Source organism: Gymnoscopelus microlampas (genome assembly GCF_963454915.1).
Source record: "Gymnoscopelus microlampas genome assembly, chromosome: 10".
Taxonomy (NCBI): domain Eukaryota; kingdom Metazoa; phylum Chordata; class Actinopteri; order Myctophiformes; family Myctophidae; genus Gymnoscopelus; species Gymnoscopelus microlampas.
This window is the reverse complement of record NC_139947.1, coordinates 23,735,982-23,754,506: the sequence shown is the minus strand read 5'-3', so window position 1 is coordinate 23,754,506 and position 18,525 is coordinate 23,735,982. Positions and strand designations below refer to the sequence as shown.

At 43.3% G+C, this 18,525-nt stretch overlaps 1 protein-coding gene across 1 annotated transcript in view; it reads right to left on the bottom strand.

Moving 5' to 3' along the window:
* nphp4 (nephronophthisis 4) overlaps positions 1 to 18,525 on the bottom strand; it is a 118,192-nt gene that overhangs the window by 90,975 nt on the left and 8,692 nt on the right. The window contains exons 3-4 of the mRNA XM_084069349.1: positions 1,956 to 2,177; positions 1,430 to 1,589 (exon numbers count right to left, since the gene is read on the bottom strand). Of these exons, the coding sequence (XP_083925475.1) occupies positions 1,430 to 1,589; positions 1,956 to 2,177 (382 nt within the window). The remainder of the gene's footprint in view (positions 1 to 1,429; positions 1,590 to 1,955; positions 2,178 to 18,525) is intronic.

Sequence of the window (18,525 nt, the reverse complement as noted above, 5' to 3'; positions counted from 1 at the left end):
CACAGGGGAAATGATAAAAGTCATGACTTATTAACCACTTAAGCCCTATATACTTTGTGTTGTGAGCTGCTATTTTCACAATTTTGGAGATTTTCTTTTTTTTTTTTAATGTTCGCCTATGCCCCTAGGCACCAGGTTCAAAGTGTTTAAGACACAGAGACAAAAGAGTGACAGAGATTCATGATATAAATCTGCTTAAACACCAGCCATTGAAATACTGTGTGGGGTACTCCTTTGAAGACACTTAAAATGTCATTAATAATCTTGACAAAGAGCCTTTCCTTTCCCACTAACAAAGATAGCCTCTAATAAACACAATTCTTATTTCAGAAAGATAAGCTAACAACACCATTAGGAAATCAACTGGCATGCGGCTGGGGTTCACTCAACTTATTCCTGTTGTCAATGGGATTGAGTGTCTGTGTGCAGCGCTCAACAAACATTAAGTCCATAAAACAGACATGGAGCATAGACGTGGCATATTGATTCAAAACTAAGAAAGCCACTTGAAGGCCCCCATGTGAAAGACCTTTCATTGCAGAAGCAGAGGGAGAATATTAGACTATATACTTTCGCTACAGTGATACTGTGGTGTACACACAGTTATAAAATATTTTTTTATGAGCGAAACCTGGCCAATAACACGACGATGCCTTTATGAGAGGTGGGAGAATGCTATAATGTCACTGTTGTTGCAACAAGCCGCACATACTGTGGATGTCTGTGTTTACGTCACAGCTCCTGTTTGGGAGCAGAAGCTAGCATAAGATAGCAATGTCAAGCTTGTTCAAGATCAAGGGGCCATAACAGACAGTCAAGGTCTTCTCCAGATATTCCTACCTCTGAATTTATCCCTTTATCCACCCCCCAGACCCCAATCATGAAGCATACTAATCATGCAGGGAGCAGGTGGTGCCATAGAGATAACACTGCGGAGGTGGGGGCCACATTATGCACGGAAGCCGGTGGTCTGGGTTTTGATGGATGTTGTTTAGAACTTTGGAGCTTCCTCCTGGGTATTACTGCGGCTGTGTGAGCACTGAGCACTTTGAGGTAAGGTACTGTATGTATGCTGCTTCCCCGATCCATTCGTACCCCCCATGCACCTCCTGCGCGGGCACACACACACCCACACTTTTCTTCAAGTCCAGTAAATAAATCATCTCAGGTCAGGAAAATAAAGCCTGTTTAAACTGGTTTCAAAAGCAAACATGAGCCTGAAAACATCACTTGAAGCACCGCTTCCTTTGTTCTTAGAAATCAACCTCAAAAGGACCCCTTCTCTTTATTTGTGCGGGAAAACATGAAAGCGTGAGTTTCACCCCACGCCTTTTCCTGGAAAGCACTGAATGCGCCCCTAGAACGCTGTCACGCTAAAATTGGGCTGAGGCTCTACATTCAGCTGCAGCACATATATGATGATATTTACCCAGCGAGGGCGAGGAGGGCGGTCTCCTCTGACGTGCTGCCTGCTCCTCCTCCTGCTGCCGCTGTTGCCGGGTCCTCAGAGATGCCTTTGGGCTCAGTGCCTTTCCTGCCAGAGTGGACCACAGACGGAACCTTACCACGTCTTTGTCATCCCCGACTTCCTGCAGCGGGAAAAAAAAAGAGTCATTAGCACATAAGACAGCTCTCAGCCAGAGCCAGCAGAGAATTGATAACTTAATCTAATCTTCCTTCTTTTCTTTTTTTTTCCAAAACACCACTATTACTGGCTCTCCTTCAGGCATGCAATCAAGCGTGGCAAAATTGTTTGCCAAGATAGTTGCACAAAATGACAGATGACATGTCATTAAATATCAGCTAACGCTTTGTCTGTTTCTTAAGGGAAACATATGGCCTTTGATAGCTGAGGCGGCTTATCAAACACGGTGCGGTAATGAAATAGTGAAATATCTCCACTCTTTTGTTGGGAGAGCTGGCCTCCATCACCTCTCCCGACTCGCCTGTGGTACCTGAGCTGTGCTTGGAGCTGAGCCTGGCTCAGGGTCCTCAAACGTGGTGGGCGCGTCTGCACTGTAGACCATGACTCCATAAGGGTTGGGCATGGCGCTACCCTGCAGGGCAAGCTGCACCTCTTCTCCTTTCCAGTCACCAGAGCCCTGGAAGGGGCACAACGCCCCCCAGCGAAGGCACTGCATGAAGGCCGCACGGGACGTGGTGGTGGTGGCAGACAGCTGTGACGCAGAGAAAGAAAAACAACATGAAACTTTACTTGAAGAGGCAATCACCTCAATTCATTTCAGAACACATTCTCTACAGTACTTGTCACAACTCCAGTAATTCTGTCAAGAGAACATAGCAAAGAGATGGTCCCCAGCGAGTATTTCTTCTGTGTCTGACTAACAGTGAGCTCAGAGGCAGCTCAAAGCTGGTCACTGTTACTAAACGGTTCGTCGGATGGTTGAGAAAGTTCAATTTGTTCCCAAATGATTGTACCCACTGGCAAAAGTACGGAGATTGAACGAGTAGAGGAAAATCGATAAAATTACAATTGGAGAGCACAAGACCGAGATCCCAGGAGCTTGTAATGAAAACCTCAGTGCGTTGATATACAGTAGACCACACCAGCACATTGGCCAATATGATCAGTGACTCCTAAATTACTGTATAAAGTTATAGTTGCTGTTAAAGTTATTGAGGCTGCAGTAGCTCAGGAGCTAGAGCATGTGTCTGGGAACCAGAAGGTGGCTTAAGGTTCTTACACACTAGGAGCGTTTTTTCTGTGCGATTAATTCACATTAATTTAAAGGGCTGTTTGTGTCATGACTCATGAGTACATCCACACAGAACGTGAATATTATGCAGCGATAAAGCAACATCATTCATTTTTTAAACCAAGTTGATTTTTCACCATGAATAAAAGCTTCAACCAATGAGGCATCACCAAATTAATAGCTTGATATGAAATAGTCGCAGACACATTTTCAGATTGTTTATTCATCTTGCTATGTAAGGACCTTAGTGTCGAAATGGCCGTGTACAGGCACTGCTCAATAGCTGCCTACTGCTCCAAATATTTAGAAAATATTAAAAGCAGAAGGTGAATTCCAAGTATGTGCAAATGTACTTGGCAATATACCCCAACAACTAAAGTTTGTTAAATAATAATAAATAATAAAATTGACCACATTATTATTTAGTTTAGTCAGGTATTAAGCCTCATAAATCGTGCCAATACAGTTAAATTGAAAAGGAAAGAGATTGATTATTTGCAGCCTTTAGTAATCAGTCAATTGTCGAGCCAATCTATCCTAATTAATCGACCAAGCTATAGAATCATAATGTGAAAGAAGTCAATTGCTTTATACGCTTTAAGGCAATACCGATTACAGTAACAATAGGTTTATGGACGTTTGACAGACTTTATATACCTAAAGTATAAGCCAGTGGGGGGCACATGGGTACAGGTACAGTTTTTAGGAGCAGATTTGTTGCGCTTAAACATGATTTACACCCTCATGGCATGTCTACTTCAGCTGCCCTGGGAAAAGTAAAACTGCCTAGTCTAGTGCTTTAAATCATTCACAAGGGACCTGTGGGTTTTGCTGAATCGATTAATAAGCCAGTCAGCCATGGACTGGGGCAATCAATCATAAGTGAGACAGGACAGAATACACAAGGACCCCTGCCTTTGCCCGCATCATTTCAAAAGAAAATGAAGCGTTCTAATGGTCCATTCAATGGCATCTGTCACAATTTTAGCATACCGTTGATGTCGGGCAGAAACCTTGTATCTCCATATTTCAACTTTTTATGTTTTTTCGTAAATAAATGACCTACTTTGTCATACTACAGTGTCACACAAAAGTAGCTGATCTAAAAGCGCACAATGTGTCATGATGTGACACGTAGTGAGCTTGTAGGTCTGCTATTTGTGAGGGGGAAAAAGTTAGGTCTGTCTGTGGGTTTTATAAATATGGAACCAATGAAAGGTATCAACAAGAGCTTGTGACTAAATAGCCATTAGGATACAGGTTCTTTTTTTCGGAGCACAGGTCTCCGCCAGGTCAGGTAGGCTATTGTGGCCTCCTGGTGGCGCTATAACAGGCCAATGTTAAAAGGGTGGCATTTGTTCCTCAACATAGTGTGAATGTGCGTGCAAAGTTTCACCGCAATCGGACGATGCGTTCATGATTTGCAGAATTTTGTTCAAAACAAGCCAATAATGCAAACTTTAGATGTCAATCTTAGCCAATCAGGATGGAATATGAAAAAATCAAACACATCCGTCTTGATCACATGACTATAGAGATCATGTCTACCGATGTGCGTGAAATTTGGATAAAATTGGAAGGAGTAGTATAAAATAATGTGTTTTACATAAGTCGGCCTCCTGGTGGCGCTATAAAAGGCAAATGTGAAAAATGCAGGGCAAAGGTTTCAAATGGTATTTCTTCCTCGGCCTAATTGGAATGTGCGTGCAAAATTTCACGGAAATTGCATGCTGTGTTCATGATTTGAGGCATTTTGTTCAAAACGGAGCACTCCTGCAAACTTTGGAAGACATTTTTAGCCAATCAGGATGGAATATGAAAATCTGAAATGCCCGTTTCGTTTAATGACTATAGAGACACTGTGTACCGATTTGCGTGATTTTTGGACAAAATCTGTAGGAGTACTGTCAAAAAATATGTTTTGCACAAATTGGCCTCCTGGTGGCACTATAAAAGGCCCATGAGAAAGATTTGGGGCTGAGGTTCTGAATTGGCATCCAGGGAGTGCGTGTGCACAGTTTCGCTGCGATCAAGCCAACGGTGCCGGAGATTAGCTGGTCACAGACGGACGTACACACGGACACACGGACACACGGACGGACGGACGGACAGACGGACAAGGGGAAAAACATACTCTCTCGCCATGCCTTTCGGCCTGGCGGAGACAATAACAGTTTTGGACATACTGTACAAGGATTATACAACAGCGATGATATAACACCAAAATCTAATAGCCTTCAGGTAAACGCATTGTGTTTTGCAGATGCCAGTTTGTATGTTCCTGGACTGAAGTGTTGTAAAGCTTGCCACATCCCCTGTTTCTATAAAAACTGAAAAACACTGGGTACTGTAATATAGCCTACATACAGCAGTGAGCATTGGCGAGAACTCCCTGAATAGCAGTGAATAAATATACCGCTATTTGACCAAAAAAAGCACTTTTAAATGACTGGGAAGATAATGGTACACACTACAGTACAGTATGCGTCCAAATAATGCTGCCAACCTCCCAAGTGAGCAAATATTGGCTATGGAGCTGTTTAAACATACAGGTGGGTGAGTCAGACAGACATTAATGCTGTTGGCTGTGGCAGAGACAGACACGGAATGAACCAGGGGTTAGACTAATAAATCCTATCATTATCTGTCATTATGTACATCTCTGAGGACCTCTCTGAAGCTCTGCACATTTCACCTTGGACGGCCTCCCATCCGGGCTCTCCAAGACGGGCCCCAAGACGCAGATCAATATTCTATTCCTCTCGAGACACGAGTTCGCTGCAGAATTTATTTTTAGACCCCAACTAGTGCAGACATTAACTGCCATTTATTTGAATTGTAACTCCCCGAAATATATGGCGGCTGTAAAACAGATAGCCGTATATTCGCCCCAGAGGCTCTGCCTGTTTTTCCATTTCACGCAGTCAAATTAATAAGATGCTTCATACGAAACATTAAATCAAGTGAGTCCATTTTTGAAAGTGATGATTTTGTGAAAATGAACTAACTGGAGAAAGATCGTTTTATGACACTGGGTGTACCCGGTAACAAAAAAAAAGGAAGGCAATTTATCTAAAGTGTCCCCCTTTTTCTTGGAGAGTGCTTTCCCTCTCCACTATGTTGGTTCAGCAGAGAAAAGTGACAAAATACATATACCACATGGTCCAACACTCGCCTCTGTTTTATGTTTAATGAGTATTTTCGGGTGCAGGGATTACTGTAAGTTAAATGTTAGCCAAGTTTTTAAAAAGAGACAAAAGCAAATCGGGGTTACTTTCTGCATGGATGCCTACAGCTCACAAAAAGCTCTTATCTGACACTTCCCTCTTATCACACACTTACAAAGTCTTCCAATCGTGCAAAACACAAGAACCCCTCTGTGTTTGATTGCACCAAATAACCATTAACATGGATAAAAAGACGGATATGGCTGGAGGCAGACGGCACACTGAAGCATAGCATGTCTCTATGCAGCTAATGCATAATTTACACTGTCCCACGCCCAAAATAGCAGATCTACAAGCTCACAACGTGTCACACCGTGACACGTTGTGAGCTTGTAGAGTGGCTATTGTGTGTGTGGGACACCATCGCACAACTAAGTATAAATCAGGCTAAAATTCAAATACACGGCTGGAATGGCCTTGACTGGGAAGATATGGGTAGTAACCAAACTATTAATAGATAAAGATAAAGATGAAGGCCTCTCAAACTGATTTCAAGAAACTCTCATTTCACTCTCATTGTTACAATGGGATGAAGTCATGCACAGCATGAGCTGAGCAAAAGAAAAATGAAAAGAGACAATGAAGCTGAGGGCAACATGAATCACAATCATGATTTTTCAATGGGATGGACATCAAAGCGGTGTTATTTACATATGAACCGCATAGAACGCTGACAGCTCGGGCAGCCAAACAATAGGATTGCGGGAAATCTCAACGAGGCTCTTGGGTTGTGATTTGGGGTAAACAAACAGGGATAATAAACTAGCTTCCTTCAGAGCCAAACAGAGAATTCACATTATATGGGTAATCCTCGCACGCGAACACACGCTGTGTAAACGGCAACAACATTCCAAGGGAGACGTGAGATTAAGCTCTGTGTTTTCCACTTGATTATATGACAGTGACAATCAATGTTTTAGGTACAGCATGCCTCGGGGAGACATTACAGCATGTTGGAAGCTAGCTGATGAGATAAATTGCAGGGTTATAATGTGAGGAAAAAGTCAGGACTAGCTTGAGGTTCAGAAACATCGACTTGACGGTGACCACTACTGTAACTCAGGAAGCCAAGATCAATACGGATGCCTGGTGGTGACAGCAGGAAGACATGTGAATCAATGCCATTATATTTCAGGGAAAATACTACCTTGCCCTTTGCACTCACACTATTTTTATTGGGAAGCATTTGGACTAATCAGGCAACTCGATGCTTTCATTAAAAGTTGCTCATAAAATTTCTCGCTATAGTAACTGGCCGTCATGTCAGGGAAGAAGGAGTGATCAATAGTCAATTTCTTCAACGTCTGATTAGACTGTTGATCTGAGCATGAAAGCCTTTATTTAAAATAAATGTCATTAAACTGAGGGAAAGCAGCATTTGGTTACATTGGTGCATCTGAGTGCAAAACAGCACAGCAGAGGAACATTGCCCTCCAGCAAAAACAAGGAAAACAGAAAACCTTTCCTTTTTTTCCCTTTTTGTTTTTCATAAAGTTGTACAGAAAACAATAACAGTCTATGTCACTGCACACATAATTGCTCCAACAGGCAAAGCGTTTTCTAAGGGAAGAATCCATCAACCTTGTTTAGAAGTGAAAAGGCAATGTTGTGGCATCTGCAGATGAGAAAGCACTGTCGAAAATACAAATGGGTGGAAATAAAGATCTCTTGTCTGTGACCTGAAGGAACAAAAGTAATCAAACTCAAGAGGGCACTTTAGGAACTTGGGGGAAGAAATAAAAACATGACAAAATATGTGTCCACGTAAAATAGGGTTATGCCAAAATGTGACAGGTATCCAGTATTGCTTATCATAAATCGCTGGTTTCCCAATGGAAGAAGGGATTCCTACATTTGGTACCCATCGCTAAAGTTACCCAAGTTGACAAAGAACAAACTAAACAACACTACATTTATAAAAAGCCCCATCTCCCTGCTACAATCTAGAATTAAGTTAGAATTAAAACTGGTTGTAGGAACAATGTCTCAGCAAGATTCAAAGGAGAAGGCAAGACTTCCAACGACTCGGGGCTTTTAGTGTGGCTGGAATTAATCCTAAATTAGGGGGACGTGGGCATTGATGGGAGACGAAGTCTGACAGTTATTACAATTACTGCAGTCTGTTGGGCTGCTCAACTCATTATTTCAGCCAAGACCCTGTGACAGAAACCGGCCCCTCAGCATTGCGCATACTTATTCTCCACAATGAGAAGCCCCAGAGCGAGTGAACATGTACTGAGATCATTAACTTAAGAGCACTAAACCACTCACATTTTCATCCATCTGCACAAGTATTTCAAATGAACCTGGATACTTTGTTCTACTCGGCTCACCATGGCTAAATAAGGCTCAGGGAAAAAATGTGTGTTCAGATCTGGCTGTCGCTGATTGCAAGCCTTCAAGGAGAAGGTTCATAAAAGGCTTTTTGCACCATGCAAGCCAATTTAATATGAAAGAGGACCTTTGATATCAAGAGGTGGGTTATTCAACTGCAATAGACACAAAGTTATGTCACCATAAATAAGATGATAATGGCCTCCTTCATACATATTATACAATCTGCTCAGGCTACGGGCCAGTGGGGGGAGCACTCACTTGCAATCTAATTTGCAAGGAGACTTTGTACTGAATGGGGGAATATATAAAACTAGAGGTTCGGGCCGCTATCCCTAAGTCGTACCGCCAATCCGATTGATATGCCCATATATGGAAATCTCTGTCAGTCTTAGTCCCTTTCATGCACATATATGGAGATCCCTGATGTCATCAGTATATGCCCATATATGGGCATGCCCCCTTTTGTGCCCATATATGGAGCTGAGTGATTTGTTTGCGCCTGATGCCATGATGACACAATGAGACTGATGCCATGACGACACAATTAGACAACACACTCCCTATTTGGGCGTAGCTGCATTGGGAACTCCTTATATGGCTATGGCTGAGTCATGATGACATGAGCGGGACATCAGAGACAATTTTAATATAGGATGGGTGAGATGAAATTGAAAAAAAAAATAGAAAAAGTGCTCCTCGGAGCACAGGTCTCCGCCAGGTCAGGTACTTTTGTGTCCTCCTGGTGGCGCTATAATAGACCAATGTGAAAGTTGTGCCATTTATTCCTAGGCCTTTCACGGCAAGCGGACACTGCATTCATGATTTGGGGCATTTTGTTCCAAAAATGTGTTTTGCTAAATTACCTGCTGGTGGCGCTATAACAGGCCATTGTGAAAAGAGTGGCATTTCTTCCTCTGCCTAGTGGGAATGTGCGTGTGAAATTTCACGGAAATTGCAAGCTGCGTGCATAATTTGAGGCCTTTTGTTCAAAACGGACCAATCCTGCTTTGGAAGCCAACCTTAGCCAATCAGGATGGAATATGGGAAATCGGACAGATCTGTGTTGATCACATGACTATAGAGATACTGTGTACCAATTTGCATGATGTTTGGATCAAATCTGTAGGAGTAATGTAAAAAAAAATGATTTTGCACAAATTGGCCTCCTGGTGGCGCTATAACAGGCCCATGTGAAAAATTTGGGTCAGAGGTTCTGAATTGGCATCCAGGGAGTGTGTGTGCACAGTTTCGCAGCGACCTGGCCAACGGTGCCTGAGATTAGCTGCTAACGGACAGATGGACACACACACGGACGGACGGACGTACGGACGGACAGGGGGTAAAACATACTCTCTCGCCATGCCTTTCGGCCTGGCGGAGACAAAAAGAAATTAAGGAGAAGAGAATGGATATCAGTGAAAATTAAAGAAAACCTGTGTGTGAACTACAGCAATGTGTGTCTTTTCTACAAGAATCTGTCAATTTAATATCTCACATGGTAAATATAGTTGTTGTTTTTCTTCAATATTTTGGATTATGAATGCTCATAATCAATGCCTCCAAGGTTCTGGAGTTTAAACTGTATCCTGATCATTTGGCCTAAACACAATGCAGCACAGCAAGATAGCTGAGCAAATAATGAAAGGCTTATGGACAAAAACTTAAATAACATAAATAAGGCAAGTGGCAAGTAACCACACTTCCATATGAGTAACTTAAGGAATTGGACTCCTCAACAGATGCACAGATTGCAAATGGCTGCGAGGGAGAGACTGACCTCATCAGCTCCATACAAGTGCCACTCAGCGTGAAAAGTGGCGAGGTGCCGGAGTAAGGTGCCTGGCCACATGGCAACCATTAGGCTAGATGTGCAAACATGGCCCTGTGTCCCTCGTCTGCTGCCAAGGCAGACATATCGGTCTGGAGAAAGATGGTGCTCCTGGCAGGCACTGACAGGGAAAGACTCACTCTGGGCCCATCGCAGGATGGGATTGATGCTCTTCTCAGTGGGGGGAGAACTGACATTCATTTTAATTAGGCCAACAATGTACCGTCTTTACAGCGTGGAGCCGCCCTCCTCTCTTTCCCCTCAACTCAGCTGCTGTGAGAAAGGACAGAGACCTCAAGGGAAGACTGACCTCCACAATCAGCCAGCGACTCAGCTAAATATAACGCCTCCCGACTCCTGATGACATTACAATACTTAAGATTTTTGATTAACATTTAATTAGCATTTGTCTGACATTTCGGATCAGGACAAAACAAAAACATAACCTGTTTCTTTGATGCGGGGGGGGGGGGGGGGGGGTATGTCATTGTGGAGCTATTCAAGGAGACCAGGACCGAGGGGCGAGCTGCACGACCGGAGGGGAGGGAGTCATTGTACGAGAGACACTTTTAATGAGCTATGTGAATGGGGAGAGCTTTCACGAGAGGCTCTTCATTCCACAAACATCATTAAAGCCTGCAGGGGTACACACATAAACATGCAAATGGACACCCAAGCACGCGCACACATAACGACACAGGCATCCGAGACGCACATGTATGCCTGCATGCGCAGATGTGAACCCAAGTGAGGTCACAGAAAACACACGCAAGACATACAGTGATTATATAATATATAGCAACACCTTTAACCTCTTAAACCCTAAATATGAGGCTGAGCGGAGTCCCTCTCTGCACTAGTGACATTTCTGTTTTTGCTCTACATCAAATATCTCCGCTGAAGATAGCCGATTGACGAGCTCACAACAACGCATCATAATATTATTGTGAGCTTGTCGATCTGCTATTATCTTCCTGCGAAAGTTTTCCCCAGAATACGGAGGGGTTTAAGTGATTAATAAAACCAGCCGCTGGCCATGTCGTTGAGTTCTCTTCCACATGCTGTTTACCTCACATTCCCTTGGAGATGGAAAGCGGAATGAATAGATAATTAAGAAAGTGAAATCAGTAAATATCTCCACTAATGGAAAAGCTTGCCGGATAGCAAAAACAAATTGAATGCTTGCGCATAAATCTGACTCCCTAATTACAAAGCTGCTGGTCAAGAGGCAAGCAGCCATACATTGATTCAGCCAAGGATGATTTACCATCCCCCACTGTGGAAGAAGAGAATTAGCTTTCCTGTCATACATACATCATCATGTACAATAGTGTGTGTGTGTGTGTGTGTGTGTGTGTGTGTGTGTGTGTGTGTGTGTGTGTGTGTGTGTGTGTGTGTGTGTGTGTGTGTGTGTGTGTGTGTGTGTGAAAGAATTTCAGAAAAATAAATCCATAAATGTAAAACAACTTTTAAGAAATAGCAAAAATAGCAAGCTCACAACACGTTGCATCGCAATGTGTTGTGTAGATAGGCTACGGTATCTTCAATATTAAACAGGGCGTAAGTGGCTAATCAATTAATGTGGGGGTATTTTTTGTAAGTTTGGGTCCCGGGGAGACACCAAATTACTCTTTTGGGTCTCGAGAGAAAAAGTTTGGGAACTCCTGCTCTACATCTCCCTCCCTCCTCCTCTTCACCATCCTCCCCATCTATCTCCCATGGTCGATCCTTCCTGAGTCTGTGACCCGCACGCAGTCACTCATCCCCCGTGTCAGCACTGGGGATGACTGCGGCTGTCACGCCTTTCTGATAAATGGTTTCCTGGCTAAAGGACGAAAATATATGTGCAGCTATAGCAGCTCGTCCCTGCTTTGATTCCCCCTGGACTGACCCCTCCCCCCTCGCCCTCCATTAGCAATGAGCTAGAGCTTGTCAGAGTAGGAAAGTCGCCATCGTCTTGCATTAAGCTTTATTGCAACTGTATTACACGGCTGAATTGACAAACTGCGCAGAGCGACACACCGGTTGATAAAAGCAGTGTTCGGAAAAGCGGGTGCCAAAGCAGGGACACCTTGGATGGAGTTACGGCCGGGCTAAATTGGAGTTGACAGACCACAATTAGGGGAGCCGTCGCCGCCTCGGATGACTTGTCACTGGCCTCAGCATCCTCACGGGCTGCTAAATCATGCACCATGCGTGGCGTTAGACTCCCACGTTTGACTGGAAGACTTGAAGGCATGACACTCGTGTCGCTGTTCAGTTCTCCTGTCTCGGGGCGGCTGACGGATGCATTATTAAAAAGATTTAAGTGTTTCGTATGAAGAAGTATTCTCTCCCATTATTACAGGGATGATTCGTGTGTGATGTAGTCAGTGGTGGAAGATTTTTTACTGGAGTGAAAGTAGCAATACCACTATGTACTGTAGAAATACATTGAAGTATTAAAAATTTACTTGAGTACAAGTACAAAATCGGTAAAATATAAACTTTCCAGAAATATTCTGACTTAATGTGTAAACATTTTTTTTTTAACTTATAACTAAAGTTTTCAAATAATTGTAGTGGAGCAGTGGAGAGTAGAAGTATAAAGCAGAACATGGATACTTAAATCGTAAAATCGTCGTACCTCAAAATGTTACTCAAGAACAGCACTTACTTTGCATCACTGGACTTAATTCCTTGCCACACTGTACAGTGTACTGTAGGTCCATGGGGGAAAAAAGCGGGGGGGGCTTCTACTTTACTGCACAGCTACTTCACAACATTTGTTTCCCCTTTCATATGGGTTGTTGAGAATGAGCCATGTTTATGTATAACTATGTTATGTTGAATTAATACTTCATACCCCCATACAGCAGTCTGCGTAAAGGAGCAATTACTCTAATAATATGGTTGCGGAAGCAAGGGAATTAAGGCTCCAGAATCATTGTAATATTTGGGCTGTGGTAATTACTGTGCGTAGCAGCGCGCCAAGCAACTAATTGCAACTTTCAAACACGTTTTCACCTTTAAAGGGGCTACACCATGAATTAAAAAAATATATATTATAAATAAATATTGCCCCCTAATACGTTTTAAACAGGTTGTAAGCCTAAAAAACATCCAGATATTTTTTCTCACAATCTGACTGTCTGTCATTCCAAGCTTTTTCAGCTGCAATACCAAAACGTCCTATTGGGCAGGGGGGAGCTAATGAGCAACTCTGTCTGGCCATCGTCAATGCAAAATCTGTGCAAGTGACATCACTTGCACAGCCATTCTGAAATGGCCTAGACACGCCCATTCAGGAAATCCATGAAATGAGCATGAATGACTGAATGTTAAAAAAAAATATTTGTTTGGGTACAAGAGACACTGGGGAGCCCAAAAAATACTAAAAACCTAAAAAAAAAATGAAATTCATGGTGTAGCCCCTTTAATTTATAACGCTCCCTAAATATGTTTTCTCCAGCTTTCTTCTTTGGGGAGGACATGTGTCGGCTGCCTGTGAAGCCCATTACTCGGAGGACTGCTGAGTAATGGTGGATGCCTTCCCCCCCCATATGGAAGGGGGGAGAGTTTAGGACAGTGGTTCTCAAAGTGGGGTCCATTTGGTTCCATTTGTACACTCTCAGAGATATGGGGGTCCGTGGCCTAATAATGCATAGTAAACTAGGGGTCCTTGAAATGAAAACCTTGAGAATCACTGGGCTGAGGAAAGCAAGGGAACAGGCAGGGAAAGAGTGGACATTTGATGTGTTTGACTGGAGGCAAAGTTGGTTATTTGAAGTCTGCTAACCCCGGACGCTCTGGAGGAGAAGCCCATCAGACCAAGCTGCCTGTTCTTTACTTACCCAGCCACTTAAATTTGCTCTCCAACTGCCTCTCTCTTGGTGGAGACATGAAAGCGCCGCACTCAAAAGCTCTTGGGTGGGGGGTGGGCTTGCGTGGTTGGAGAAGAGAGGGAGGGAAGGAACCAGAGCTAAATGCAATTACAAATCCGAAGAGACGAGAAAACAAGCATGAAAAGGCACGTGCTTTTTTCTTCATCGCCGAAGGCAATGAGTTCTTACGAGAGGTCATTGCCTTTTTGTCTGGAATACAGAGTTGTTCTGATTTGTTGAGGTTTTTCTTTTTGCAAGGATGAGAGGGTGGATCAATCAGCCTTGGAACACCAAATGATTGGCACAGGGTTGCACAAGTGCTCCTGGAATCAAACAAAATAACGACCGCAACGAACGGCAGATTGATAACACAGCGTATATGGACATCACATGCCACAATCATGGCCATACAGTACATGGAGATCCCTGCCATGCCATCAGTGCAAATCAACGTTGTCAACCAACGGTTACGTCCCAGTACTAGGTTCCTGGAATGGATTATGGCTAAATATGGACATACCTGATGTCACTATACTGAAATCAATCTGACAGACATCCAATGCTGGGTACTGAAACATGTGTCAGCCTGATAAATGATAAATTGCATTTGCAAATAGCACCTTTCTCTAAAGCTTTACAATGTATTTCACATTCACGCACACATTCCCACACTGATGGCGGAGAAAACCATGCAAGGCACCAACCTTGCTCATCCCGAGCAGTTAAGGGTTCACTGTCAATTGCTCAAGGACACTTCGACACACAGCCAGGAATCGAACCAGGACTTTCCGATTCCAAGGCAAGCTGATAACACGGTGTGTACTGCGTTTCCAGCTTGTGCATTTCACTGTTGATACACTGAACACCATATTCAGTCCATTCTTATATTCTTTCTTTAATCACCGTAAATAATTAATTCATACACTCAGTGTTGATTCACTGTTAATAGACTGGGTGTGTACTTATCCACCAGTATAATCATTGCTGATAGCCTATATCCATTCATAATATTATATCCACTGGTGATAGATGTATAGCAATAGATGAATGTTAATTCATATTTACACTGTACATTTACATTTATTGATTATACTACTGTACATTCTCAGCTCATTCAGAGATCTAGTGCAGATATCTAGGGCCAGCAGCTCAGTTTTATTTTCTTGGCTCTTGTACTGTACCTCTCTCCTGTGTTTCATTCTCATTGCTGTTGCTGCTATGACACATGAGGTTCCTTCGAGGAATCAATAAAGGCTTATCTTTATTTTATTTCAACAAAAGTGTTCCACTCATTTCATTCACCTTTAGCCCTTTTAGAATAAAACAAAAGACACAAGTCTATTAAATCCCGATGAAAGAGCAGGGCCGATACAGAACAGATACACCCATCCTTCCAACCAACCCACACTCCTAAGAAAGAAAGAAGCGCAAATGTATGCTCCGTCAATTTACACTACACAGCACCATCTAGTGGCCATGCAGATGCTCAGAGCCAAAGTGGGATGGAAAAAGATGAGGGAAAAACTGATTCAGTTTTAAGAGTGCTCTCAATTTTATGGGCGGTTCAAAGAGAGCATGAAGATGCCAATGCTTCCACTGTTCTACACTCGACGCTGGACAACCGAGGCCTGATGTTTTCATACTGTGTAAATGATGCATGAGGCAATCTAGAGCAGCATCTGTGACACAATAAATTAACACAAATATTACCGTAGGAAATAAGACAAGAACAAGTGGAAACAACAGCTGGAGAACAAGAACAAAAGGAGAATTCAACATTAGAATCCAGGCCCCAAAAAAAAGAGAAATGAACAATCAAACCAAAATGAAAGGCCTCTCTGAACAGCTACCAGCACTACTTGGGAGTTAGAATCTCATACACATTAACTGTGGTGATTCAACAGTAGTGGACTGGACGAAACAAAAACATAATGCATTAACCCATTCAATCCGGGCAAGCATCTGTGTCATTTTAGATTTGAGCTGTAACCATCCTATATTACAATTGAGAAAAGTCAGCACTTCCTGTCCCCCGTGAAGCCACTCCCCCTGAAGCCATTTCATTGTTTCAGTATCAACACAACAACAACATATCACATGTCACTACAACACTAGCCACAACGTGTGCACTACATTTACGCATTGTTTCGTCCACTTTCCATTGCTCTCTATACATTTGCCTCTTTGTAGCATAATCATTATCCTCCAACAATATTTTGCCACAGTAGCGACCACACCGGAAGGGGAAACCCTTTAGCACAAGTTAAGTTTCGTTGCGAGAAACAAGCACCGGTGTTGCAATGAACGTCTACACTCTCTACTGTCTCTGTCTTCGATGTGCGAGCCAGACTCTAATTATATTTTATACTTCGGCTATTAAAGAAATAGCAGATCTACATCTTCTATTTTTTTTAAATCTTGAACATTTGTGCAAAGCTTGCACAAATGAGGCCGAGGAGGTGCGCCCTCGCGCCTCCAGGCGTGAGTGCCCGCGCCAACCGGCCGAAGGTCTGCTAGTCGAATCAGCGCCGTCCGAGTTGTGAGTTGTGATAGGGGGAGAATAGATCTTTTCATGTTACTATCTAGTGTCCACGACGACACACATGTGTGCGTGTGCATGTGTGCGCATGCACACACGCCGTGGCATCAAGGTGACGTGATCCCACGCTCCCAAGGTTCAACAACATAAGAAGTTTAAAGCGCGAGAACCGTGGTGCTGACAGCATGTACAGCTGCGTGCCCCGGAGGCACACCTTCTTCACTCGCTCGCGTGTGGGGTGTCGAGTCAACAGAGACATAACACATCCTATCTCTGACAGCTCTGACACCAGGAAATAAAAGAAGAGTACACAACCCCAAGACACACTGAATAGTGTGTCTCTTTCTGTTAGAAAGTTTTGTCTGATATCATCCGACTCCTTTTTTAACTTCTTTTTTCTTTATGGGGGGGGGGGGGGGGGGTGTTGTGAGGTTTTGATGCGTCTGCACTATTTTCTGCTAAGAGACATGCCACTGTCTCCGGGAGTATTCATGCTTGTTTCTTCGGACTGTGATGAATAATTCCATGGCAGTCTCAGGTCATTAAAATCACCACTGAAAGGGTTCAAATAGTTGTCTAACTTCTGGATGGGGTTTGCACTCTGTCAGTAAATTACCAGCATAGGGACAGACAGTACATGTTGGCGGTGAACAAGCACATCTTCAGAATATCATTCTCTGTGTCAATGATATGGAATGATCTTTTAATTAATGACTCTCCACTATATTGTGGCATTGAAAAGACAGAAAAAGAGAAGAAAAAAAAAACGCTTTCCATTTGCACAAACAAGCCTGAATAGCTTTCAGGTGCCCGAGTGGTAAGAATGAGTGCACAAAATGCAAATGCACCAGCCACACTGTGTGGCAGAATAAGTTGCTTGTTTTTCTGCTGCTTTTAATTGGGGATCTGATGACCTGTGCCTGTGGAAGGGACAACACACGCAGAGAAACACAATGGGGGGGGCAGTCCCAGAATGCATTAAGAGCTAAAGGCCCACCCACACACATAATTATAGAGATCTGTCTCTGGCTTGCCATGGCATCAGCGCCTGTGGGTGCTCTGCTGTAGAGACAACTTCCCTTGGGATGTGTTGATTCCCTCTGTCTGCCTTACCTCCTCTGCTGTTTATGCGCACTAAATGGCTGCTTCTTTCTCCGATAAACACATAAGCACATTATGAAAGGGTATGCCCTGCTATATAAGCGATAAAATAGAAATATTTTACCGTGTGCATGCGTGCGTGCTTGTAAGTGCGTGTGAGTAAGTGTGTGTGTTTACTAGGTTTGACTCGCTGCCCTACAAAGAATCCCTCCACATGCCAAGCTTTTAAACTGCGACCATTTGGCGCAGGTCATTTCACAGCTTGGCCACAGGTGCTAACTCCAGGTTTTTCTGAATGCACGCAGATCAGTCTGTAAGCTAGCAGTGAAAACAAATCAAATGACATACAGTACCTGAGGGTGCCACAAGTCAGTGTTTTCCAACTTGGAGCCCCCCCTTCTTACATCTGACAAAAGCTGAGTCGACGTTGACTACAAGCTCACAAGACATCAAATCGAGATGTGATGCTTGTAGAGCTAGTATTTTGATATTTCTGAAATTAATTGAAACGTTGACATTTCTGTAAATGTTTTTTTAAATGATCGCCTATAATGACATGGCCAAACTATGGACACAGGGTTATTGTGGTTGAATGCATCTGTCTGCTTCTAGCACCGATGTAGCCTTAAGCTTGGGTGCCAGAGCATTATTTGCATGTGTCGTTATGTTCTCATGATGCGGAAATGTGAGCGCGCACGGTGAAGAGGTAACGAAGAGCGGCAGGCGTATGGTCCAACTCAATACGTTCATGATTGGATCTGTTCTCCTCTGCTGCCTTTCTCGCGTCCTCATGCTTTTCATCCCCTCCATCACCTCCTCTATTCTCCTCTTCGCTCCGTTTGTTTACTGAGGTTGTCTGGCCAAGGATGCCTTCTTTAATTTCCTTTGGGAGACGGTGGTGAGTCCTCCAAGG